The 20,958-nt window shown below is 53.2% G+C and overlaps 1 protein-coding gene across 2 annotated transcripts in view; it reads left to right on the top strand.

The window, feature by feature from the left end:
* FBLN1 (fibulin 1) overlaps positions 1-20,958 on the top strand; it is an 81,413-nt gene that overhangs the window by 38,543 nt on the left and 21,912 nt on the right. The window contains exons 12-15 of one of the 2 annotated variants that reach the window (XM_068970600.1): positions 1,155-1,274; positions 2,098-2,229; positions 4,195-4,318; positions 11,734-12,088. In XM_068970600.1, the coding sequence (XP_068826701.1) occupies positions 1,155-1,274; positions 2,098-2,229; positions 4,195-4,318; positions 11,734-12,088 (731 nt within the window). Of the gene's footprint in view, positions 1-1,154; positions 1,275-2,097; positions 2,230-4,194; positions 4,319-11,733; positions 12,089-20,958 lie in introns of those variants that run through there. The other variant, XM_068970599.1, reaches the window with a different exon arrangement.

The raw sequence follows: 20,958 nt of genomic DNA on the forward strand, positions 1-20,958 counted from the left end.
AGACTCATACATGGGACGGGGGCGGGGGTGGGGTCCCTTGGGCCTGGGTTCAAATCCCAGCTGTGTCACGTTTATGGTCTTGAGAGTAACTCGGCATTTCTGGGCCTCAGGGTCCTCATCTGCAAAATGAGGCTAGTGAGACCCACCTAATACCACTAGTGAGGGTCATGAGGGTGAAACCCAATGGAGCCTATCCAGCGTTTCCCAGGGCCCCGCGTGAGAGGACACGCTTGAGACATGGAGACTGCTGGCATCAGTGTTATCATCATTTGTGGCTTGTGCTGTCCATGATGATTCCTTAATGACTGAATAGTAGATACTCATACCTGTTAGTGGATGATTTTGCCCAAAGCCAGGGCCTGGCCAGCTTTGCTGCGTTATTCTGCCGAGCAGTTATAAAGCACCCCCTGCTCCAGGTGTGCAGCAAGAACATAGTTCCTGCCTTCAGGGAGTGTCTCTGGAATGTGATGAGACACCACACTGGGCAGAGGTGACCAAGTGCACAGGGGGTCAGGTGACAGCCAGGCCAGGCGTGGGGGTGCTGCAAGGGTGAGAGGGGCTGAGGCACTAAAGGACATTCTCCCCTGCTCACCCCTCCTGCCCTGCTAAGAATTAGCAGTAAACAAAAATGAGAAGGGACTTCTGGGCCAGAGGTTGGCAAACTTTTTTTTTTCCCCTAAAAGCCACACAGTAAATATTTTGGGCTTTGCCAGCCACGTCTCGATTGTGCCTCCTTAACTCTGCTGTTATAGTGAGCAGGCAGCCGTGGACTGTGGTAAAGGAATGAGCATGGCTGTGTGCCAATAAAATTTTATTTGCAAACACAAGTGGTGGGCCGGAAGTTTGCTGATCCCTGTTCTAGGCAAAGAGAACAGAAGAGCAGGAGCCCCAGGGCTGGTGTGGCTTGAAGCTGGCAGTGGCGGGGGTGGGAAGATGCCAGATCCCGCAGCCTTGAGGGGCTGGAGTGGGAGCCTCTCTCCCTTGGGGAACCTCGAGCTGGTCCCTGGCCCTACATGTGGTAGCCTCTGCCTCTGTGTGTGTGTTAACTCGAGGGAGGTCATGGCCCACGGACGTGGGAGGGAGGTCATGGCCCACTCAACCAGGGACCAGGGACTCAGCTCTGAGCGGTGGCCTCGGGACTCTGTCTCCTCCAGACGTGAACGAGTGTAACAGCAGCCCCTGCAGCCAGGAGTGTGCCAACGTCTACGGCTCCTACCAGTGTTACTGCCGGCGAGGCTACCAGCTCAGCGACGTGGACGGGGTCACCTGCGAAGGTGAGCGGGAGAGGCCGCCCCTCTTCTGTCCCCCACTCCCCGCCCCTCCTGGCTGGCGAGTGGCCTGCTTTTCTTCCCTCTGAGATGTGTTTGGATGGACTTTGCCCATTGTTGAGAGTGAGATTTGTAAAGGAGGAAACCCACTCCCAGACTTTCTTTAGTGACATAAAACAGAACGGTGGTGGTGGCTATGGGTGCCGCCCGGACCTCGAGCAGGGCGGGGGAGCGGGAGGCGGGCCGAGGAGTCACACCCTGGCTCGACCCTCTGCCTCTGGCCTTTCAGAAGCCCCTCACGGGGCCTGGGCCACCCTCCTCTGTAACATCTGGGTTCATCCTGCACTTACCCGGTGGTCGGAGGATGAAACCAAATGATGATTCAAGAGTACTTCGTACATGCCTAGCACAATGTTCGTGCTCAGAAGGCAACTGTTTGTAAGGTTATTCCTATTTTTATTATATAAAGTGTGTCTGTTGTTAGCAAATTTATAATCATCGGCATCAGGATGGAGCCAGCAGCGTACCTCTGTGTGTGCCATTCTGAAGCCCTTGGCCCTTTGTTCCCCAGTCTCCCTCTCCCCGCCCCGCAAACTTCACACCAAGAACTTGCTGTGTGGCCCCAGGCTAGGCCTTTTCCCTCTCTGGGACTCAGTATGCCCTTCTGGCCCGATGGCCTCGGAGGCCGCCCCGGCCCTGGGACTTTGAGAACCCCCTGTGTCCCGCTCATCCTCGGGGCTGACTTCCAGGTCACAGCTCAGCTCACTGGGGGATGTAGCCCAGCTGAGGGGGCCCATGCAGATGCTGAGGGTGGGTTTTGCCGTCACAGACATCGATGAGTGCGCCTTGCCCACGGGGGGCCACATCTGCTCCTACCGCTGCATCAACATCCCCGGGAGCTTCCAGTGCAGCTGCCCCTCGACCGGCTACCGGCTGGCCCCCAACGGCCGCAACTGCCAAGGTGAGCAGGGCGGGATCCCGGGGCCATCTCGGGGCTCTGCGGGGTTGGGGGGACCGAGGCCCTGCAGACACAGCACAGACGGGGTGCGTTTGGGGGGGACGACTGTATCCTGGGTGTGTCCTCGCCCCACAGGTACCCTGGTCTCCCATGCTTGGGCACGCTTATCCACCGGGGGTTCTGAGTCCTCCTGTTCTGCCCCGGGAAGCCCCTGGGGGACCGGAAGTGGGGCTGACAGCCTTTAAAAGGAAGACACCCAGCGTCAAGGAAGCAGGCCGTCAATACCCCGAAGATTCTACAGCTTAGCACTGCTGTTAGTCTCTCGTTCAGTCACTCGACACACCCAGGCCCTGCCAGCTGTTGAGGGCAACGCAGTGAGCCGGTGGTGCAGGCCTCTGTCCCAGGGTGCTGGGCTCCACTTGCCAGGGGGATGGACTGGTCAGGGTGTATCCCCACCCTGAGGTCTCTGTATAGAAGGCCTTTATGGCTGAGGTTCCCTTGGAGCCCAGGGATCGGCTAAATGAAGGGTGAGTGGCCTGCATCCTATCCTCGGCTCCCAGATCTAAGAACACTCCAGGGGGCATCGCGTCACTGTCTCTTGGGTTACTGAGAGGGGTACTAAGGAGATATTTGTGAATGAGCAACCCCGGACGGGCGTGCTGGCCTTACCCTCAGCAATGGCTGCGGCAGCCGAATCAGAGGCTGGGACTCTCCAGGCCCTGCAGCGAGCCTCCTACGGGGCCCGGAAGCTCTGGGGGCCGGGGTTCTTCAGATGGGCTTTCTGGTCATGAAGAGGGTTTGCAGACTGTGATCAAAGGCGTCAGGAGCTGCGGCGTTTCCTGGGAGGGACTGCTCAGCTGTCCAGAGCTCCGGATGGAAGTCGCTGTTTTCACATTTCTAAAGGAGCAAATGACCTGGCCAGGCGCCCTCACCGCAGCCTGGGGTCCTGCCAGACACAGCGAAAACACATTCCTGAGCCTCTCTTGGGCTTTGAGACTGGAGACTGCTGTTTTTGCTACCAATGGTCAGGATTTGGCACCTCTTCACAGAGGCCTCAGGGCTTCCCAGGTGGCGCTAGTGGCAGAGAACCCATCTGCCAGTGGAAAAGACAAAAGAGACGTGGGTTTGATCCCTGGGGTGGGAAGAGCCCCTGGAGGAGAGCATGGCAACCCACTCCAGTATTCTTGCCTGGACAATCCCCGTGGACAGAGGAGCTTGGTGGGCTACAGTCCACGGGGTCACAAAGAGTCAGATCCGGCTGAAACAACTTAGCATGCACACATGCACCCGATGCCTCTGGCGTGGTGATGTCCCCTGAACCTGCCATTTGGCTGCTCTGGACCGTTTTGGGGTGGGGACGACTCCCCATGTCCAGGTGACCTCCTGATGTGCCCCAGGCCTGGTTCTGGTCCAACCCAGTCACTGACTTTGGAAACTGGGCACAACGTAGACTCCCTTTTCCCCCTCAGTTTCCTCATCTGTAACGTGGGGCTAGTGGCTTCTGCCCATTCCCTCCTCAGATGTTAGAAGTGGCATGCAAGGTAAGACTGATGCACCTCGAGAGCCTTGGAGAGGTGCTGGCTGCCTGGGTTCAAAGCTCAGCTCCCCCACTTATAAAATGTGTGGCCTTAAGCCAGTCACTTAAGCCCATGAGCTCCTCCTAAATGAGAATAATAACCAGTACTTGCCTCATTTAATTATAGTGAGAAGTGTTCCCTGCAAAACACTTCAAGGGCCATCATTTAGAGGTTGCTGATGTTATTATGCCCATTCCAGGGATCATGAATAGTAGGTAAATTAAATATAAATCTCCTATGAACAAAAGAGCTGGCACAGGGCTGTGCTCCGGAGAGCAGCCAGTGGAGGGCAAGGATGGCCCGATCCCCCAAACTCTGGGCACCCCCATCTGGGCCGGGGATGGCTTGGGGGGCCTCGGCCTTCACCGTGCTGCCTTGGGGTCTCCTGCAGACATTGATGAGTGTGTGACCGGCATCCACAACTGCTCCATCAACGAGACCTGCTTCAACATCCAGGGCGGCTTCCGCTGCCTGGCCTTCGAGTGTCCCGAGAACTACCGCCGCTCCACAGACACGTAAGTCCCTCGGGCCCCGCGGTCGTCAGTCTGTGTCGGCCTTCCTGGGGGCTGGGCTCCCGGCCTGCACGAGGCAGGAGGGGGTGTTCATGAGCTGTATCCTCCCACATGGGTCTTGGGAAACTCAAGGATCCCTGGTTCTCAGGCGCCTAAATGCCAGCGAGACTGGGCGCAGAAAGTGAAGGAAATTGGCCTCAAATGGGCTAAAGGTCAGCAGGCCTCCTCGCTGACCTGCCTGCACGTGGAGCCAGGCAGAAACCTGGCCTCTCCTCCCTGGGGTGGAGCCTTGGGCAAGGGACAGCTCTGTGGACCTCAGTGTCCACCTCTGTGGGATGCAGGAGGCAGAGAGTGCTGACTCGTATGGAGGTAGCAATGACTCTGGGTGGGCCGCACCTGAAGACCAGGTTCTGTTCCGCCCAGCGATGGTGGGGGAACAGCTTGGAAGGTTCTGGGTTCTCAGCCTAAAGCTGTGTGTCCGCGTGTCACTGTCAGCTCATTGACTCTCAGGCTGCCTGGTATTTGCTGGGGCATCCAGAAACCCCGTTCCTCAGGAAGCAGTGAGGACCCTCTGGCCTTGCCACACACGACCCCAACCCTTGTTCTGTTGGTGGGGGGGTCTCCTTTCTTGCCCCAGAGATCGTTTTAGGGAAAGCTCCTCAGTGGGAGCCGATCTTAGGAGCATGGATGCCAGGTCCCTTCCCTCCTGCCCTGGGGCAGTGCTGCCTGGGAGACTCGGCCTCTTGACCTTGACCCTGCTTCTCCTTCCATGGGGTCAGGGCCATCTGGGGCAAAGGTCCCAGGCCCCGGCGTGTACTTGTTCTGGCCAAAAGCTAGAGCAGGAGACGCTCAGACGGCCCCAGTGTTCTTCGCAGCATCGGGCATATTCATCCTCTGGCCTCGCCCCCACCCGACCCTCTCCCCACCCTCTCTGTTTCCACAGCAGGCGTTCTTGTGGGTAGGGAAAAGCCATCCCGGGGTTGGGTTTGCCAGCACTCAGCATTCCAAGAGCCGGGGGCTTATATAACAGCTTACAGGCAGTACGGGTGCTCCTGAACTGGGAAGAACGATTGTGTCCTTGATTTGAGGCTGAGCTGCTCCTGTCTGTCTGTCCGTGCTCCGTCACTCCCTCCCAGGCCCTTGTCTGTGTCTGGGTTTGAGGATTCTGGAAGACGGGCTGGTTGCTGTTGACCTCAGGCATGGGTGCGGTCATGAAGGCAAACGGGGAGGAGGAGGCTGCCCTGCGCGGGGTCTTCATGCCTCCGATGCTAGGGGTGGGCAGGCTGGCATCGTGTGCCGAGACTGGCTGTGGTTGGCTCTCCTCCCCGGCTCTTACACTGATGGGTACTGTGGAATCCTTCGCCGCCCCATGGCTGGGGAAGGTCCTTTACTTGTTTGGGGGGTGTTCACCGTGAGCCTACTGTGTGCAGGCACCTGGGGAGACAGTGGGCCCGCAAAGGCCCCTGGGCCCTGCTCTGAGCCCAGGAGGAGCCCATGCAGAAACAGCCGTGGGCAGAGTGCAGGAGTGCTCTCATCAAGGAGGGCTTCCCCCCGGCGGGGGTGCGGGGCACAGAAGGCAGGAGTGCCTAGAGTTGGTGATGCCGGAATGAAGCGGGGAGGAGTCGGGCAGAGAGGGAGGGAGTGGAGGGTGGGATGGGCGTGGGGTGTGGACCTGTGTGAAAGGGCAACAGAGGAGTTCCGGCTAGGAAATGGGGTGCCCAGCAAGGAGCCACGCCTGCTGACTGAGGGGCTGACACTTCAGGGCGTGGTCTGTCCCCATCCTTTGGGTTCATCGCCCTGCCCCCTGGGGGATGATAAAGAGGAGCACCGTCACTGTCTGTATTAGGCGCAGGAAGTGGACTCCGTCCACGGTCAAGGTGGGGGGGCGGTGGTTGAGGCTCTGAGCAGCCCCTCCAGGGAAGACTGTGGCCCCATTGAGCACATGCTGCTTGCCAGCGCCACCCAGCAGCCGGAGCAGAGGCTGGGAGGCGGGTGGAACTGGGAGAGGTGTGTCCCCTGCCCTGAGGGTCCAGTCTGTGCTCCCCTCACTGTTCTCAAGCCTCATGGAGATGCTGTGGCGTTCTGGAACGATCTGGCTTTGGTGTCAGCCTTGCTTAGGTTTGCCTCCCAAATTCAGTCCATTCCAGGTCACCTTTACAGTCAGCAGGTCCCGTGAACTTCTTGCTGTAAAGGGGGTGGTGGTGTCGCCCTCTGGGTTCCTGTTGGGTGACCTGTGATTGTGGGGGCAGAGCCGCTTCCATACGGTTCGCTCTGGGTTCAGCCTGGGGGGCTGTGGGTAAGGCGCGCCCAGGCACATTTTACTGCCAGTATTTATGGATGGAAGGCAGACAGTGGCCCTGGTGTCCGGTTGAGGACAAAGCCTGGGAGGCTGCCTGGAGGAGGAAGGAACCAGGCCTGGGACACCCATCCTGCCTTCCAGGCCTGGCTCTCCTGTTCCTTGGTGCTGTGATCTGGGGTCTTGGTCACCCTGGGGCCCATTTTCCTCTGTAACGTGTGCTGACAGTACCTGCTTGTCAGCGCCTTGAGGATTAACGGTGATGCTTGGGGTGCCCGGCCCAGGGGGGTGATCAAGAGGGAGCACCGTCACTGTCTGTATTAGGCGCAGAGTGGTGGTAAGGAAGATGGCCACGAGCCACCCCGTTCTCGTGCTCAGAATCCAGACGTTCCTCAGAGTGACTGCAGCTGCGGCTGACTGTGTGCCTGTGGGCTGACTGTGTGACCAGCCAGGTCTAGGGTCACTCAGTCCTCAGACGGGAAGACGAGACTCGGCTCCTGAAGGGCTGTTGAGGAATCATGGGCCAGCCAGGAGCCCAGCACTGGGCACAGGAAGTGGGGGCCGGGCCTGGAATCCTCAGTTGACAGGCCTTGGGGGGTGGGGGTCTTGTCTTGGTTGCCTTGTCGTGTATGCGGGGGGCTGTTTCTCTGGGACCACAGGAGCCCTGATAGCTTAGGGCCACTGACACGCCGGGTAGATGTGGGCAGGACGCAGGCCAGAGCGCCAGGTGAGGCGAAGCTGAGCCTCTCGGCCCTGCGGACTCCTCACACTGGAGTTTTCTGTTTCACGGCCCTTTTCCTTTTCTGTAAAAACCCTCTTAAGAATTTATCTGACCTTCAGAAAGCGATTTGTACAAGTTAAAAGTGCTATATTAGAAAGGACCCTGGAACCGGCACTTCTGTGGTTTAACATTCAGGGAGCCTTGACCAGCAAGATTTGAGTCTCTCTCTCTGTCGCCAGGCCTCAGCCGTCTCTCTCTCCACAAACAGCCTCCTTCTGGCCAGTCTCCCCAGTGGCCGAAGGGCGGTAACTGGAGCATGACCCAGCAGGCTGGGCCACAAACCACAGGTCTGGGCCCCAAGGACTGACCGGGCTGTTAAGATCCTGCCCACGCAGTTCCCTCTTCCTCACAGCAGGGATATTCAGAGTGTCCCTGAGCCCGGGATGGGACCAAAAACATCCTCTTTACCCCCTCAACGGGGCAGACCCCGAGACCCGGGCTCTCAGAAGCCAGGGCCAGAGGGAGGCTGGCGGCCTTAGTTGGCACAGCTCCCGGCCCCAGGGTGTAACTCCGGTGGACGGAGTGGGTGGAACCCTGCCCTGGCTAGTTCCTGGGGTTTGTGTCCAGAGCGACAAGAACTGCCGGCGGGGACGGCTGCGAGCTTCAGGCGGCCACAGCAGCCATCCCTCCCAGGAGAAGGCACTGGCCTTGAGGACCTTTCTTCTCTGGCATGTGGTGACTTCCAATAATTGCATTTTCGTGGAACTTGGGGTGTCTTGACTAGGTTGTTGAACTGAAAGCTTGGAGCACGTTGTTCTGTCATGCGGGTCGAGATGGAAACCGAGGTGGGTGGTCCCCGGGTTCTGGGCCTCCTCTGCTCTGTAATAGATGCGGTGGCGGCGGCCCCTCCTCCATCGAGACACACTCTAAATAAAGACCTCAGTGCCACCCCCAGTCTGACAGGCAGTTTGCCAGAGGCAGTAGTTACGCTTTCTGGGATGTTTGTAGTAAGTATGGGGCAGAGCAGAGTGGAATCATTGAAATTGCAACTGACCAGGAAAATCAGGGCTGAATTTACTCGTGCGCATGTATTAATATAAAGCATGTAGTGAGTGTCATGGAGACGAAGGGTACTGGAGGGTACATGAGGGTATTGGAGATGAAGCCAAAGAGCCATGGGAATGGAATGGCCTGGAAGGAGCTGGGCCCAGAAATACCCAGAGGGAGGAAGGGCTTGGGTGCTCTGTGGGGTTGGGGGTGTGGAGACCACCGGAGAGGAAGCAGTGTTCTGCTCTCTGGTGTGATGGCTGTGGGGGCGATACCAGAACTTACGCACACCTCACATTCCCTGCCTTCCACACATGCCGTGTTAATCATTTGGCAAATGAAAAGCCTGGGAGACGTGGGAAAATTTAATGCACATGATGGAGACTCTAGCACCACCTGCTGGCCAGATCCACCAGACCCTTCCTGAAGCAGCTGTGTGTGTGTGTGTGTGTGTGTACACATAGCCTTTGAAGTGTGGGCTCTGTGTGTGTATGTACACATAGCCTTTGAAGCGAGGGATTCCCAGAGCAGCTGGGTGTGTGTTTGTGTGTACAAATAGCCTCTGAAGTGAGGGCTTCCCAGATGGCTCAGTGATAAAGAATCCAGCTGCCAATGCAGGAAACACAAGAAATGTGGGTTCGATCCCTGGGTCAGGAAGATCTCCTAGTGTAGGAAATGGCAACCTGCTCCCGTATTCTTGTCTGGGAAACCCCATGGACAGAGGAGTCTGGCGGGCTACAGCCCATGGGCCACAAAGAGTCGGGCATGATTGAGCAACTGAGCACGCACACACACAGGCCACCTTTGCCTCTGCCGTTCAGTACAGACTGGAGTCATGGACAGGTTCCATGTCCTCACTGAGCTTGGTCTTCCTGTTGGTAAGACAGGAATCATGTGGGACAGCAAGGGGAGTTGGGGAAAGAGAAACTCTGACTTACCCAGCACGAGGCCAGGCACATTCCTTGGTTTTTCAACAGTCACCTGGCGCACCCCCTTTTGGCCTGGACCAGGGTGTCTGTGGGGGTGGGCTGCCCCCGGCAGTGCACACGCCTGCGTCTTTTCCCACTGCTCTCCGTCTGCCTGTCGGCCACCTCCCTTACAAAACCTTCATCTTCAGTGTTCCTGATTTTCACATGCCTTTACTAGCGTGGAGCTCATTCCTAGGGCTGCCTTTTCCAAGAGCTCAAAATGGTAAACAGCCAAGTAAAAGAGAGGATTCCAGTGAGTGAGTCCTGATAAAGAGCCTGGACATAGGATGTAAAAAGAGACAGTGCTTGCTAACAATAAATGCCAAGTGTTAAATAAGTTCTAGTCCCCCAACGTGAGGCATGGAAACTGAAAAGCTGAAATGGAGGCATGATGGAAGACAAGGACAGTAGTAGATGCTCCCAAGTAGCAGGGAGTAGGAGAATCCAAGCACAGTCAAGATGGCGAAACTTCCTGGGACATGCTCTGTCAAGTCCTGTGGGGCTCAGCACAGGGCTCTGCTTCTAAGGCAGCTGCCTTCATATTGTGATGGAGTTCAAGAGGCAGAAGATAGGCCTGTTCTTATCATCTCACAGAAGGTTAGAACCTGTCCCCATCCTGTCACAGGAAGTTAGAATCTATCTTTATTCTGTCAAAGGAAGCTAAAACCTATCCTCATAATCCTGTCACGGGAATTTAGGACCAATAAATATTCTCTCACAGGAAGTTAGGACCTGTCTCCATCATGTCACAGGAAGTTAGGACATATCTCTGTCCTGTCACAGGAAGTTAGGACATGTCTCCATCCTGTTACAGGAAGGTAGGACCTGTCACAGGAAGTCAGGACATGTTTCCATCGTGTCACAGGAAGGTAGGACCTGTCACAGGAAGTTAGGACATGTCTCCATCATGTCACAGGAAGGTAGGACCTGTCACAGGAAGTCAGGACCTGTCTCCATCGTGTCACAGGAAGGTAGGACATGTCTCCATCCTGTCACAGGAAGGTAGGACCTGTCACAGGAAGTCAGGACGTGTTTCCATCGTGTCACAGGAAGGTAGGACCTGTCACAGGAAGTTAGGACCTGTCTCCATCGTGTCACAGGAAGTTAGGACATGTCTCCATCGTGTCACAGGAAGTTAGGACATATCTCTGTCCTGTCACAGGAAGTTAGGACCTGTCTCCATTGTGTCACAGGAAGTTAGGACCTGTCTCCATCGTGTCACAGGAAGTTAGGACATGTCTCCATCGTGTCACAGGAAGTTAAGACCTGTCACAGGAAGTTAAGACGTGTCTCCATCCTGTCACAGGAAGTTAGGATCTGTCTGCATCCTGTCACAGGAAGGTAGGACTTGTCACAGGAAGTCAGGATGTGTTTCAATCGTGTCACATGAAGTTAGGACATGTCTCCATCGTGTCACAGGAAGTTAGGACGTGTCTCCATCGTGTCACAGGAATTAGGACATGTCTCCATCCTGTCACAGGAAGTTAGGACCTGTCTCCATCATGCCACAGGAAGTTAGGATCTATCTGCATCCTGTCACAGGAAGGTAAGACCTGTCACAAGAAGTCAGGATGTGTTTCCATCGTGTCACAGGAAGTTAGGACATGTCTCCATCCTGTCACAGAAAGTTAAAACCGCTCCTCATATTGTCACAGAAAGTTAGGACCTGCCTCCATCTTGACCCAGGAAGTTAGAACCTGTCTCCATCTCTGCCCCAAGCCTTGGCTGGTCCTGTGAATACAGACAGGGAACTGGGCCTAGAATACAAAGCTTTAGCGAGGAAAGATAGGAAAATACTTGACTGAGCACAAATCTAGCTTCTTTACGCACTCTGTGACCTTGAGAAAGCCACTGATTCTTTCAGCTTCAGTGTCCTCATCTGACAAATGGCCCTCCACGCCCCCTCACAGTGTGGGTATGATCACTCTAGCAAAGGCATGCCGACGAATAGCCAAACGCTCTGTAAATGGCGGCAGCCATGTTTGCTGGCCTGGAGAGCCGGCCAGTGTTGCCCTGACCACTGTCTGGGTGAGGAGCTGGGAGCCTGGACAACACTCAGAGGGCAGGGTGTGCCTGGTGAGGACAGCCTGGGGTGGGGCTCTGCCGGTGAGAGAGGGACACACCTTGCTCCAGGCACAACCCTGGCCCCCGCCACCCAGCGCCCCCGAGGGTGTTGGAAGAGGCTAGTGCCTGAGGCAGCGGCTGGAGGTCCCCGGCACCTCCCACAGGTGAGTGAGGGGTGCTCTTCTTGTTGGCTGACTGGCCAGAGGGCGGCGGGAGGCCCCGCCCAGCAGGCCCCCTGCTCACCCCTCCCCACGCTCTGTTGTTTCCGCTTGCTGAATGGGCCCTAACCCTCTCCTTGTCTCTCTGTCCACTTTTCTTGCAGCCGCTGCGAGCGCTTGCCTTGCCATGAGAATCAGGAGTGCCCCAAGCTGCCTCTGAGAATAACCCACTACCACCTCTCTTTCCCCACCAACATCCAAGTGCCCGCCGTGGTCTTCCGCATGGGCCCCTCCAGTGTCGTCCCCGGGGACAGCATGCAGCTGGCCATCACCGGCGGCAACGAGGAGGGCTTTTTCACCACCCGGAAGGTGAACCACCACAGCGGGGTGGTGGCCCTCACCAAGCCCGTCCCCGAGCCCAGGGACATGCTCCTGACCGTCAGGATGGACCTCTCCCGCCACGGCACCGTCAGCTCCTTTGTGGCCAAGCTTTACATCTTTGTATCCGCAGAGCTCTGAGCACGCGCTTCGGGCCGCTGAGGGGCCCCTTGTTGCTTTCCCCACCCTCCGCTCCGGAATGCCAATAAAGGCTCAGCGGGCAGCCCCACGCAGCACGGCTGGCGTGCCTTGGTCTTATTTGGCGCGGTCGGGAGCGTCTGTGCTGCTTGTTCGTGGTGGGGAAGGGGGGCCCAGCCCTGCCTGGCGCCCCCAAGGGTGGGCGAGGAGTGTTTTCCGTGAGGGGTCTGCGTCCAGGAGCCCCTGTGAGTGGGAGTCGCAGTCCATACCGCCCAGGTGCCCAGGCCAGGGCAGAGCGAGGTTGGATGTTTCATCTGAGATGATTCACTGTCCCCCACTTGTGCTGAGCCCGGAGGACGAGGTGACAGAGGCCTCTAGGGATAGCTGAGCTCCATCCCTTCTCACTTCACAGATGTGGAAACTGAGGCCCAGAGAAGGGGAGGGGCTTGACCACGGTGACACGGGCTGTGTGCGGTAGAAGGCAGTCTAGGAGCAAGACCTTCCGGTCCCAGCCTGGCTTCCTTGCTGTATTGCCAGGAGCTGAGCCTTTAACTGAGACCATGAAAGCTCCATCTTGAGACTCAAACCTCCCATTCTGTCTTGATGAGAAGCCCAAACTTGTGGAAGAACACCAAACGCAATCGCAGCATCTTAGATGCAGCCCTTACCTAAGGGAGGCCGATTCCCCCCACAGAGGACCCCCGCTTTGTACCAGGAGGAGGCAAAGGGGGCCTGATGAATGTGTCGCTCACGGGCCCCACTCAGGAAGCCCCGGGCCTTCATGTGCACTGCTTCCCATCCTGTGGGGCAGGCGTGTCATCCCCAGAGAGGCTTGGGGCGGGGCGGGTGAGCGATGTGCGCGAGGTCACACAGCTGACCTTCGAACCTTGGTTTGCTGACGGCACAGCTCTGACTGTCCCGTCCCGCCACAGCACCGCCAGCGTGAACCTTGATCAGCCTGCCTCTCTTCAAAGACCTCTTCCACCATGATCCCAGCCAAGCCCCCAGTGTGCCTCTCAAGGCACGGCATCATTTATCCCTGGCGTCCACCTCCAGCCTGACCTCAGATTGTCCTCCCTTGCCTTGCTTCCCTTGAACCACACTGTTGAGTTCTCTGCTGCCACAGGCCCTTTGCACATGCTTTTGCACCCTTGGCCTGAATGTTGGTTGAACCTCAGTCACTGTGCTCCTATCGCCACTGGGCCTCGCTGGACACCCTTGGGTTATGTTTCCTCTGTCAGTCTTTCTCCCAACTCCGCCTTTGTGATGCTCCTCATAGTTTGCAGGTCCCACTTTCTGTGTTTCACTTTTGTTCCCCCCACCACCCAGAAGGCTCTGGGGTGTCAGGGACCAAGTCTGTCTTGTTCAGGGCCGTGTCCCTAAGCTCCTGGCGAGGCCTAGCATGCAGTAGGTGCTTTGCTTCTGTCTGCCAACATCGCTTTGCATGTCTAGCATTTCTGTGGCTGCTGATGCTGTTTTCAAGTAGGAACATGAAAGGGAGGCAGAATGTCAAGAGGAATCAAGTAAAGGATACTGCAGGGGCCTAGGGTCCTTCCTACAAGGGCCTGGAAGAAGATGGGGAAGGGGTCCACTTTGCTATCTAGTGGAGAGGACAGGTGTACAGTTGACACCGTGCCCTGTGCCCTGTGACAGAGGCAGTAGGTAACTTGCCACAGGAGAATACACATGCTCCTAGCCACTTGCCTCCAAACCCCTGCTGTCTCCCAGACCCCACTCTGAGCACCTCTGGTCTGGTCCAGCTTGCACTCTCCCAAGCTGAAGCCAGAGGACCTCTCAGAAGGACCAGTCTTGTTGTGTCCCTCCCCTCTTTAGAACCTTCTATGACTAGCAGACGAAGCCCAACTCCCTTGGAATGGCATCTGAGACGGTGCCTGCTCCAGCCTCTGCCCACCTTTTCAGCCACGTCTCCCCCTTGTTCCCCACTCTGGCTCACCCCCTGCTAGTGACCAGTGTTCTAGTTACGCAGAACTCTTACCCTTCTCTACACTCACTTTCTCCAGGCTATAGCACGCGCCGTCCCTTCCTCCTGCAAATGGCCATTCTCTCCGAAGATGTAGCTAAAGTCGCCTCATTGGTGAGGGCTTTCCTTAATCTGAGCTTTTCCAGAGCCAGGTGTCCTCCATCAGAGCAGTTACCCTGGCATCTTGTTCTTTTTTTTAATACTGTTAAATGGTGCTATCAATTCCTTTATTTCTGGCCACGCCACACAGCATGTAGGATCTTAGTGCCCCAACCAGGGATCGAGCCCATGCCCCCCGCAGTGGAAGCACAGAAAGTGCGAGTCTTCACCACTGGACCACCAGGAAAGCCCTTGTTTTTGTTACTTTTTATCACCACCTTTTTAAAGACAGGGATTGTTTCTATATTCTCTACACTTTTCAGAATGTCTGGCCTGTAGAGGAGCTCAGTAAACATCTGAATAAACGTGGATGGATGGATGATGGATAGATGAATGGATGGACAGTATTTTCAAGGCTTAGTTCAGATACTGCCTCTTCTGTGAAATCAACAAGACACAGCAGGGATTTGTCATTGTGTTCAGTTATTCCTATCTGGGGGCTTCCCTGGTAGCTCAGTTGGTGAAGAATCCACCTGCAATGCAGGAGACCCCTGTTCGATTCCTGGGTCAGGAAGATCCGCTGGAGGAGAGATAGGCTACCCACTCCAGGATTCTTGGGCTTCCCTGGTGGCTCAGCTGGTAAAGAATCCACCCACAATGCAGGAGACCCCAGTTTGATTCCTAGGTTGGGAAGATTGGCTGGAGAAGGGAAAGGCTCCCCACTCCAGTATTCTGGCCTGGAGAATTCCATGGACTGTGTAGTCCATGGGGTTGCAAAGAGTCTGACACCACTGAGCGCCTTGCACTATTCTTTCATCATGGTCCTGCTCATTGAGGCTGGGGGGAGCTCTTTGCCCCTAGGTGTATTAAGATGTGGGGGGATTCTTAGGGGCTTTAAAAGCCTTTCAGTGGCCTTACAAGGGTTGCCAGAATCCCTCTACATTCCCACTGGCTGTTCAGCTTTTCTTGCACTTTGCCTTGTTTGTGGGACTTCCTGCCTCTTCAGGTGCCCTGTTCCATCCGAGAACACCTCTGATGTGTCCGTGCGTGTACCTGCATGCACACACGGGGATGGCGGTATCTGGATTACCTGGCCGCTCGCCTCTCTGCAGTCCCTGGAGGCTACATAGCAGTATTCCTGTATCAGCCTGCTGTATCAGCAGAGATCACACAGTGCAGAGAAAACAAACCAACCCACCCAACCAACCGAATGAAACTTAAGAGTTCAAGTGTCCTCGTTGCCATTTACTGGTTCTGTGACCTCAGATAAGTCACTTGCCTTTCAGAGCTTCAAGGCCCATTTCCTGAACTATTTTGGAAATAACATGAAGTTACTTATACACAAGGCAGCATCTGGGTGTGGTAGGCAGTTAATGAGTATTCGTGTCTCCATTCACTGGAAGGTACTCAAGTATTCATTTCGATTTTTGTTTAAATGGAAAATGAAAGTTCAGAGGGTTTGTAGAGCTGCCATCACTTCCAACTCTTGGACCTGTGTGTGCAGTTTTGGGGTTTTTTTGACTACACCACCTGGCTTGTGGGATCTTAGTTCCACAGGTACTTGATTCCACCAAAGATTAAACCTGAGCCCTTGGCAGTAAAAGCACAGCATTCTAACCACTGGGCATCCAGGAAAGTCCCCCATGTGTGCACTTTTAAACCAAGTTCCCAAAGGTGGTGGTGGTGGTGTTCAGTCCCTAAGTCATGTCTGACTCTTGCGACACCATGGACTGTAGCCTGCCAGGCTTCTCTGTCTATGGGATTTCCCTGGCAAGAATATTGGAGTGCGCAGCCATTTCCTTCTCCAGGGGATCTTCCCGACTCAGGGATCAAACCCAGGTCTCCTGCATTGCAGGCAGATTCTTTACCAACTGAGCCACCAGGAAGCCCAAAGGTGAAGGATGATAATTATAATTCTCATATAATGATAAAATAGTTAACTATCACAGCTAACACCTAGGCAGTGCCTTCTGTGGGCCAAGCAATAACTAAACCCTCATGGAGCCTTTGAGGAAAGTGCTGTTTGTTATGATCCTCATTTCACAATGAAGACATGGAGGGAGAGAGGTTAAGTAACCCATCCGAAGTCCCAGCGCTGATATTAGGTGGGGCGGGATTCCGACCCAGGCAGCCTGGCTCTGGAGTCTGTTCTCAGACACCCAGCCCGATGCTGAAGGGGGCAGGATTGCTGGGATCACTCAGTGCTCATCAGCGTGTTACTCTTGCTTCCTCTCAGAAAGCCCTCATACCAGCCCAGTTCTGAAATTCTCAAGTGAAAAACAGGGTGTTTCACTAGCTGAGGATGGAGACAGCGTGGTGAAGAGGGAAGAGCTGTGAAGAGTCAAGGCAGTGATGTGTGCAGACCGTCCTGCACATACGTCTGGGGTGACGCTGCAGCATAGTTTTGGAAATTCTCTGGATCCTAAGCAAAACCACGACGACCAGATAAGAAAGTTTTTCATCTATGGGAAACGCTTTCAGCTAAACAAAGGCAAGCCCCACATATAGTTCAAATGAAATCCACCCACATGGTATTGGCATCCGTGCAGGAGGAGGCAGTGAAAGAACCCCAAGCAGTCAGCAGTGTCCTGTAGAAAGCGCAATCTGAGAACAGTGGCTGAGGCTGGGAGCCCCTTTGCTCGCTGCAGTGGCGAGTGTGTGCGAGCATTGAAGAAGGGGTGGAACAGGCCGTGCTGTGCTTAGTCGCTCAGTCCTGTCCGACTCTTTGCGACCCCATGGACTGTAGCCAGCCAGTCTCCTCTGTCCATGGGATTCTCCAGGCGTGAATACTGGAGTGGGTTGCCATGCCCTCCTCCAGGGGATCTTCCCAACCCAGGAAGAGAACCCAGGTCTCCCACATAGCAGGCAGATTCTTTACCAGCTGAGCCATCAGGGAAGCCCAAGAATATTGGAGTGAGTAGTCTCTCCCTTCTCCAGGGGATCTTCCCAACCCAGGAATCAAACCGGAATCTCCTGAATTGCAGGCGGAGTCTTTACCAGCTGAGCTACCAGGAAAGCTTTTCTTTTTTTAATATTTCTTTAGGCCCGTCAGGTCTTAGTTGTGGCAGGCAGGGTATTCAGGTCTTAGTTGTGGCAGGCAGGGTAGTCAGGTCTTAGTTGTGGCAGGCAGGGTAGTCAGGTCTTAGTTGTGGCAGGCAGGGTATTCGTTGTGTTATGTAGGATCTTTTGCTGGGGTGTGCAGTATTAGTTGCCCCTCAGCGTGTGGGATCTTAGTTTCCCAGACGAGGGATAGAACCTGAGTCCCTTGCACTGTAAAATGGATTTTTTTTTTTAATGGGAGGGTAATTGCTTTGCAATATTGTGCTGGCTTCTGCCGTACATCACCATGAGTCAGCCATAGGTATACATATGTCCCCTCCGTGAGCCTCCCTCCCACCCCGCCCCGCCCTCTGTTGTCACAGAGTACCGAGTTTGAGCTCCTTGCATCATACAGCGAATTCCCGCCAGCTGTTTTACATATGATCATGTATATATTTCAGTGCTCCTCTCTCAGTTCACCACACCCTCTCCTTCCCCCGGCCCGTGTCCACAGGTCTGTTGTCAGTGTCTCCATTTCTGCCCTGCAGATAGGTTCATCAGTACCATCTTTCTAGATTCCATATGTCTGTGTTAATAATGCAGTATTTGTTTTTCTCTTTCTGACTTACTGCACTCTGTATAATAGGCTCTGGATTCATTCACCTCACTAGAACTGACTCAAATGCATTCCTTTTTATGGCTGAGTAATACTCCATTGTATATACGCACCACAGCGTCTTTATCCTTTCATCTGTTGATGGGCATCTAGGTTGCTTCCATGTTCTAGCTGTTGTAAATAGTGCTGCAATGAACATTGGGATACATATGTATTTTTCAATTATGGTTTCCTCAGGATATATGCCCAGTAGTGGGTTTGTTGGGTCATATGGTAGTTTTATTCCTAGTTTTGGCAAGGCAGATTCTTAACCACTGGACCACCAGGAAAGCCCCATTAAACTTTTAAAACTGGGCCATTAAGACTTCCTTGAAAAGTCAGGGTCTCATACTGTGAAGAAACTGCTGGAAATGAAATAGAAAACTGAGTAGGAAAGAGACTGTTGTGGAAAATGAAACTCCAGGTAAATGTAGAGGCCTGTCAAAGAGCAGGCTGCCAAAGACAACAGATGCAGGGGCCCTGTGGAATCAGGAAGAGTGTGGACCACTCCTTACGTGACACTGATTTCACATAAAGATGGTTAGCCGAAAAGTATCCAGGTTACGTCTCATATAAAGTTATTGAAGGAAAAAGGAGAATAAAGAACAGAATAACATTCCTCTGGAGAATGAAAGTACTCCAGGAAGACATGCTTACAGACGAGATCAAAGCTGGAGCCTATATCAAACAAACTAAAAGGACTGAAAATACAACCAAAAATGAAGGAACAATGTAAGCCAGGATTAGGAAAAACAGAAATGAAGTGATGAGACTCAAGAAATTATTTTAAATTAGAGCAAAAGGCAGTTTCAAAAATATATACTTAAGGAAAAGCTGAAAAAAAAGATCTCATAAATTGAAAAATAAATAACAAAAGGGATGAAAAGACTCAAAGAGAAAGTGACAGATGTTGAAGAGAAAGAAGATCCAACTTACAGGTAATAGAAATCTCCGAAGAATTAATGCAGAACGAAGGAGGGTGGCAATAATTACTGCAATTGATAATTCAAGAGACTTTACAGATATTTTAGGAAAAAGATTTTAAATTCCGTATTGAAAGAACACCCAATATATTTGAACATATTGACTCAGAGCAACCAACACCAAGATATAAAGAGAAAACAAAAAAATCTGTGCCTTTCGGTAAAAACAGAAAGAGACTTATAAGGGAAAAAACTATGTTATCATCAAATTTATCCAAATACTTATGCCAGAAGAAAATTAATACTTAGAATACTCAAGAAAATGTAAGTCAAGGATCTTATACCCAACAAAACAGACTTTTATGTACAAAAGTGAAAGTCGTTCAGTCGTGTACAACTCTTTGTGAGCCCATGGACTGTAACCAGGCTCCTCCATCCATGGGATTTTCCAGACAAGAATACTGGAGTGGGTTGCCATTTCCTTCTCCAGGGGATCTTCCTGACCCAGGAATCGAACCCAGGCCTCTCAAATTGCAGGCAGACTCTTTACCATCTGAGCTACCAGGGAAGTCTTTGTGCCTTTATGTACAAAGGGCACAGACTGTTAGCACCATGCAAAATTGTCAGCCTGAAAGCATTGAACATAATTACTCATAGAACTACAGTTAAATGAGTCTTATAAGAAAAAAGTATAGTACGAATCGCTGTAGGCTCAGGCTATGTAGGTCTAGCAGCACATCCATTAAAGTTGTAGGTAGAATAAGGAGAACTTATCCCCCAAATTATTACTTTAAGTAATTATGTAATTATGTTAGTGGTAGTAATTTTAGTTTTGTTATTCTGAGACTACTGGATCAAAATATGGAATAAACAAAAATAAATAATTATGGGGTATTCTACCATATCCTGTGTTCTTAAGAGCCAGAATTTTGATATGGAAAAAAGGAGATTAAGTGAAAAACTATGTGCCTCTTGTTTTGATTGTAAATATCACTATGAATTCATACTGTATGTGATCTTTCCAAATTTCCACTGAAGAGGCCTAGAAACAATGACCAACTCAACTTATGGTCTTGAAATATCATTTTCCACTAAAAAAACAAAAAACGAATCCAACACTGCTTGGAAATAGCTGGGACAGTAAACGTGTAAGATGAGGCTGGAACACCTTGTTAAGCCACATAGTGAGATTCCTGGGGGAGAGGACTTCCCTGGTAGTCCAGTGGTTAAGAATCTGCCTGCCAATGCAGGCAACAGAGGTTCGATCCCTGGTCCGGGAAGATTCCACGTGCCTCGGGGCAACTAAGTCCATGCACCACAACTACTGAGCCCGCGCTCTCTGGAGCCCACGCTGCTGCTGCTGCTAAGTCGCTTCAGTCGTGTCCGACTCTGTGCGACCCCATAGACGGCAGCCCACCAGGCTCCCCGTACTCCACAGCAGAAGAAATGACCGCAACTGGAGAGTAACCCCTGCTCACCAAAACTAGAGAAAGCCTGTGCACAGCAATGAAGACCCAGCGCAGCCAAAAAAATAAAAAATATAAAGAACTGTCTCCAAAACAATATGTCTCATTTAAAAAAAATACATAAAGATACAACAAGGACTTCGATGGTGGTCTAGTGGTTAAGACTCTGTGCTCCAAATGCAGGGACGTGTGTTCGATCCTTGGTCAGGGAACTAAGATCTTGCATGCCACATGGCATGGCAAAAAAATAAATAAATAAATAAATGAACGATCCAGAACATTTTTTTAATGGACAAATTTAAGTGATTTTCTCGAGATGCACATGTGTGGTACAGACGTAAAGGAACCCAGGTAGGCGATTGCTGGCAGAGACAGGACGGGGGTTACTTTGTGGGTGCATGAGAGGGTTAAGACAGATCTGGGCCCATGGAGGGGCCTCAAGTGCCAGGTTGAAGTTCTCTTTCTTGACCTGGGTGCTGATTGTAAAGTGGTTTGCCTTATAATACTCATTAAGCTGTAATCTTGTTTCGTGTAGCTCTCGTATTTTGTTTTATTTTATGATTAAGAGGTTTTTAAAAGTATGCTTGGACCTGTAGCAAACTCGGGCCCCTCTTCCCCGTCCATCACGTACATGACACTGGAGATTTGACTGCTTTGTGTGGGGCGCCAAGCTGGGTGCCTTACCTGTGACTGCCCCCTCCGACCCGGAG

This window comes from Capricornis sumatraensis, chromosome 4 (assembly GCF_032405125.1).
Source record: "Capricornis sumatraensis isolate serow.1 chromosome 4, serow.2, whole genome shotgun sequence".
In the NCBI taxonomy this organism is placed as follows: Eukaryota; Metazoa; Chordata; class Mammalia; order Artiodactyla; family Bovidae; genus Capricornis; species Capricornis sumatraensis.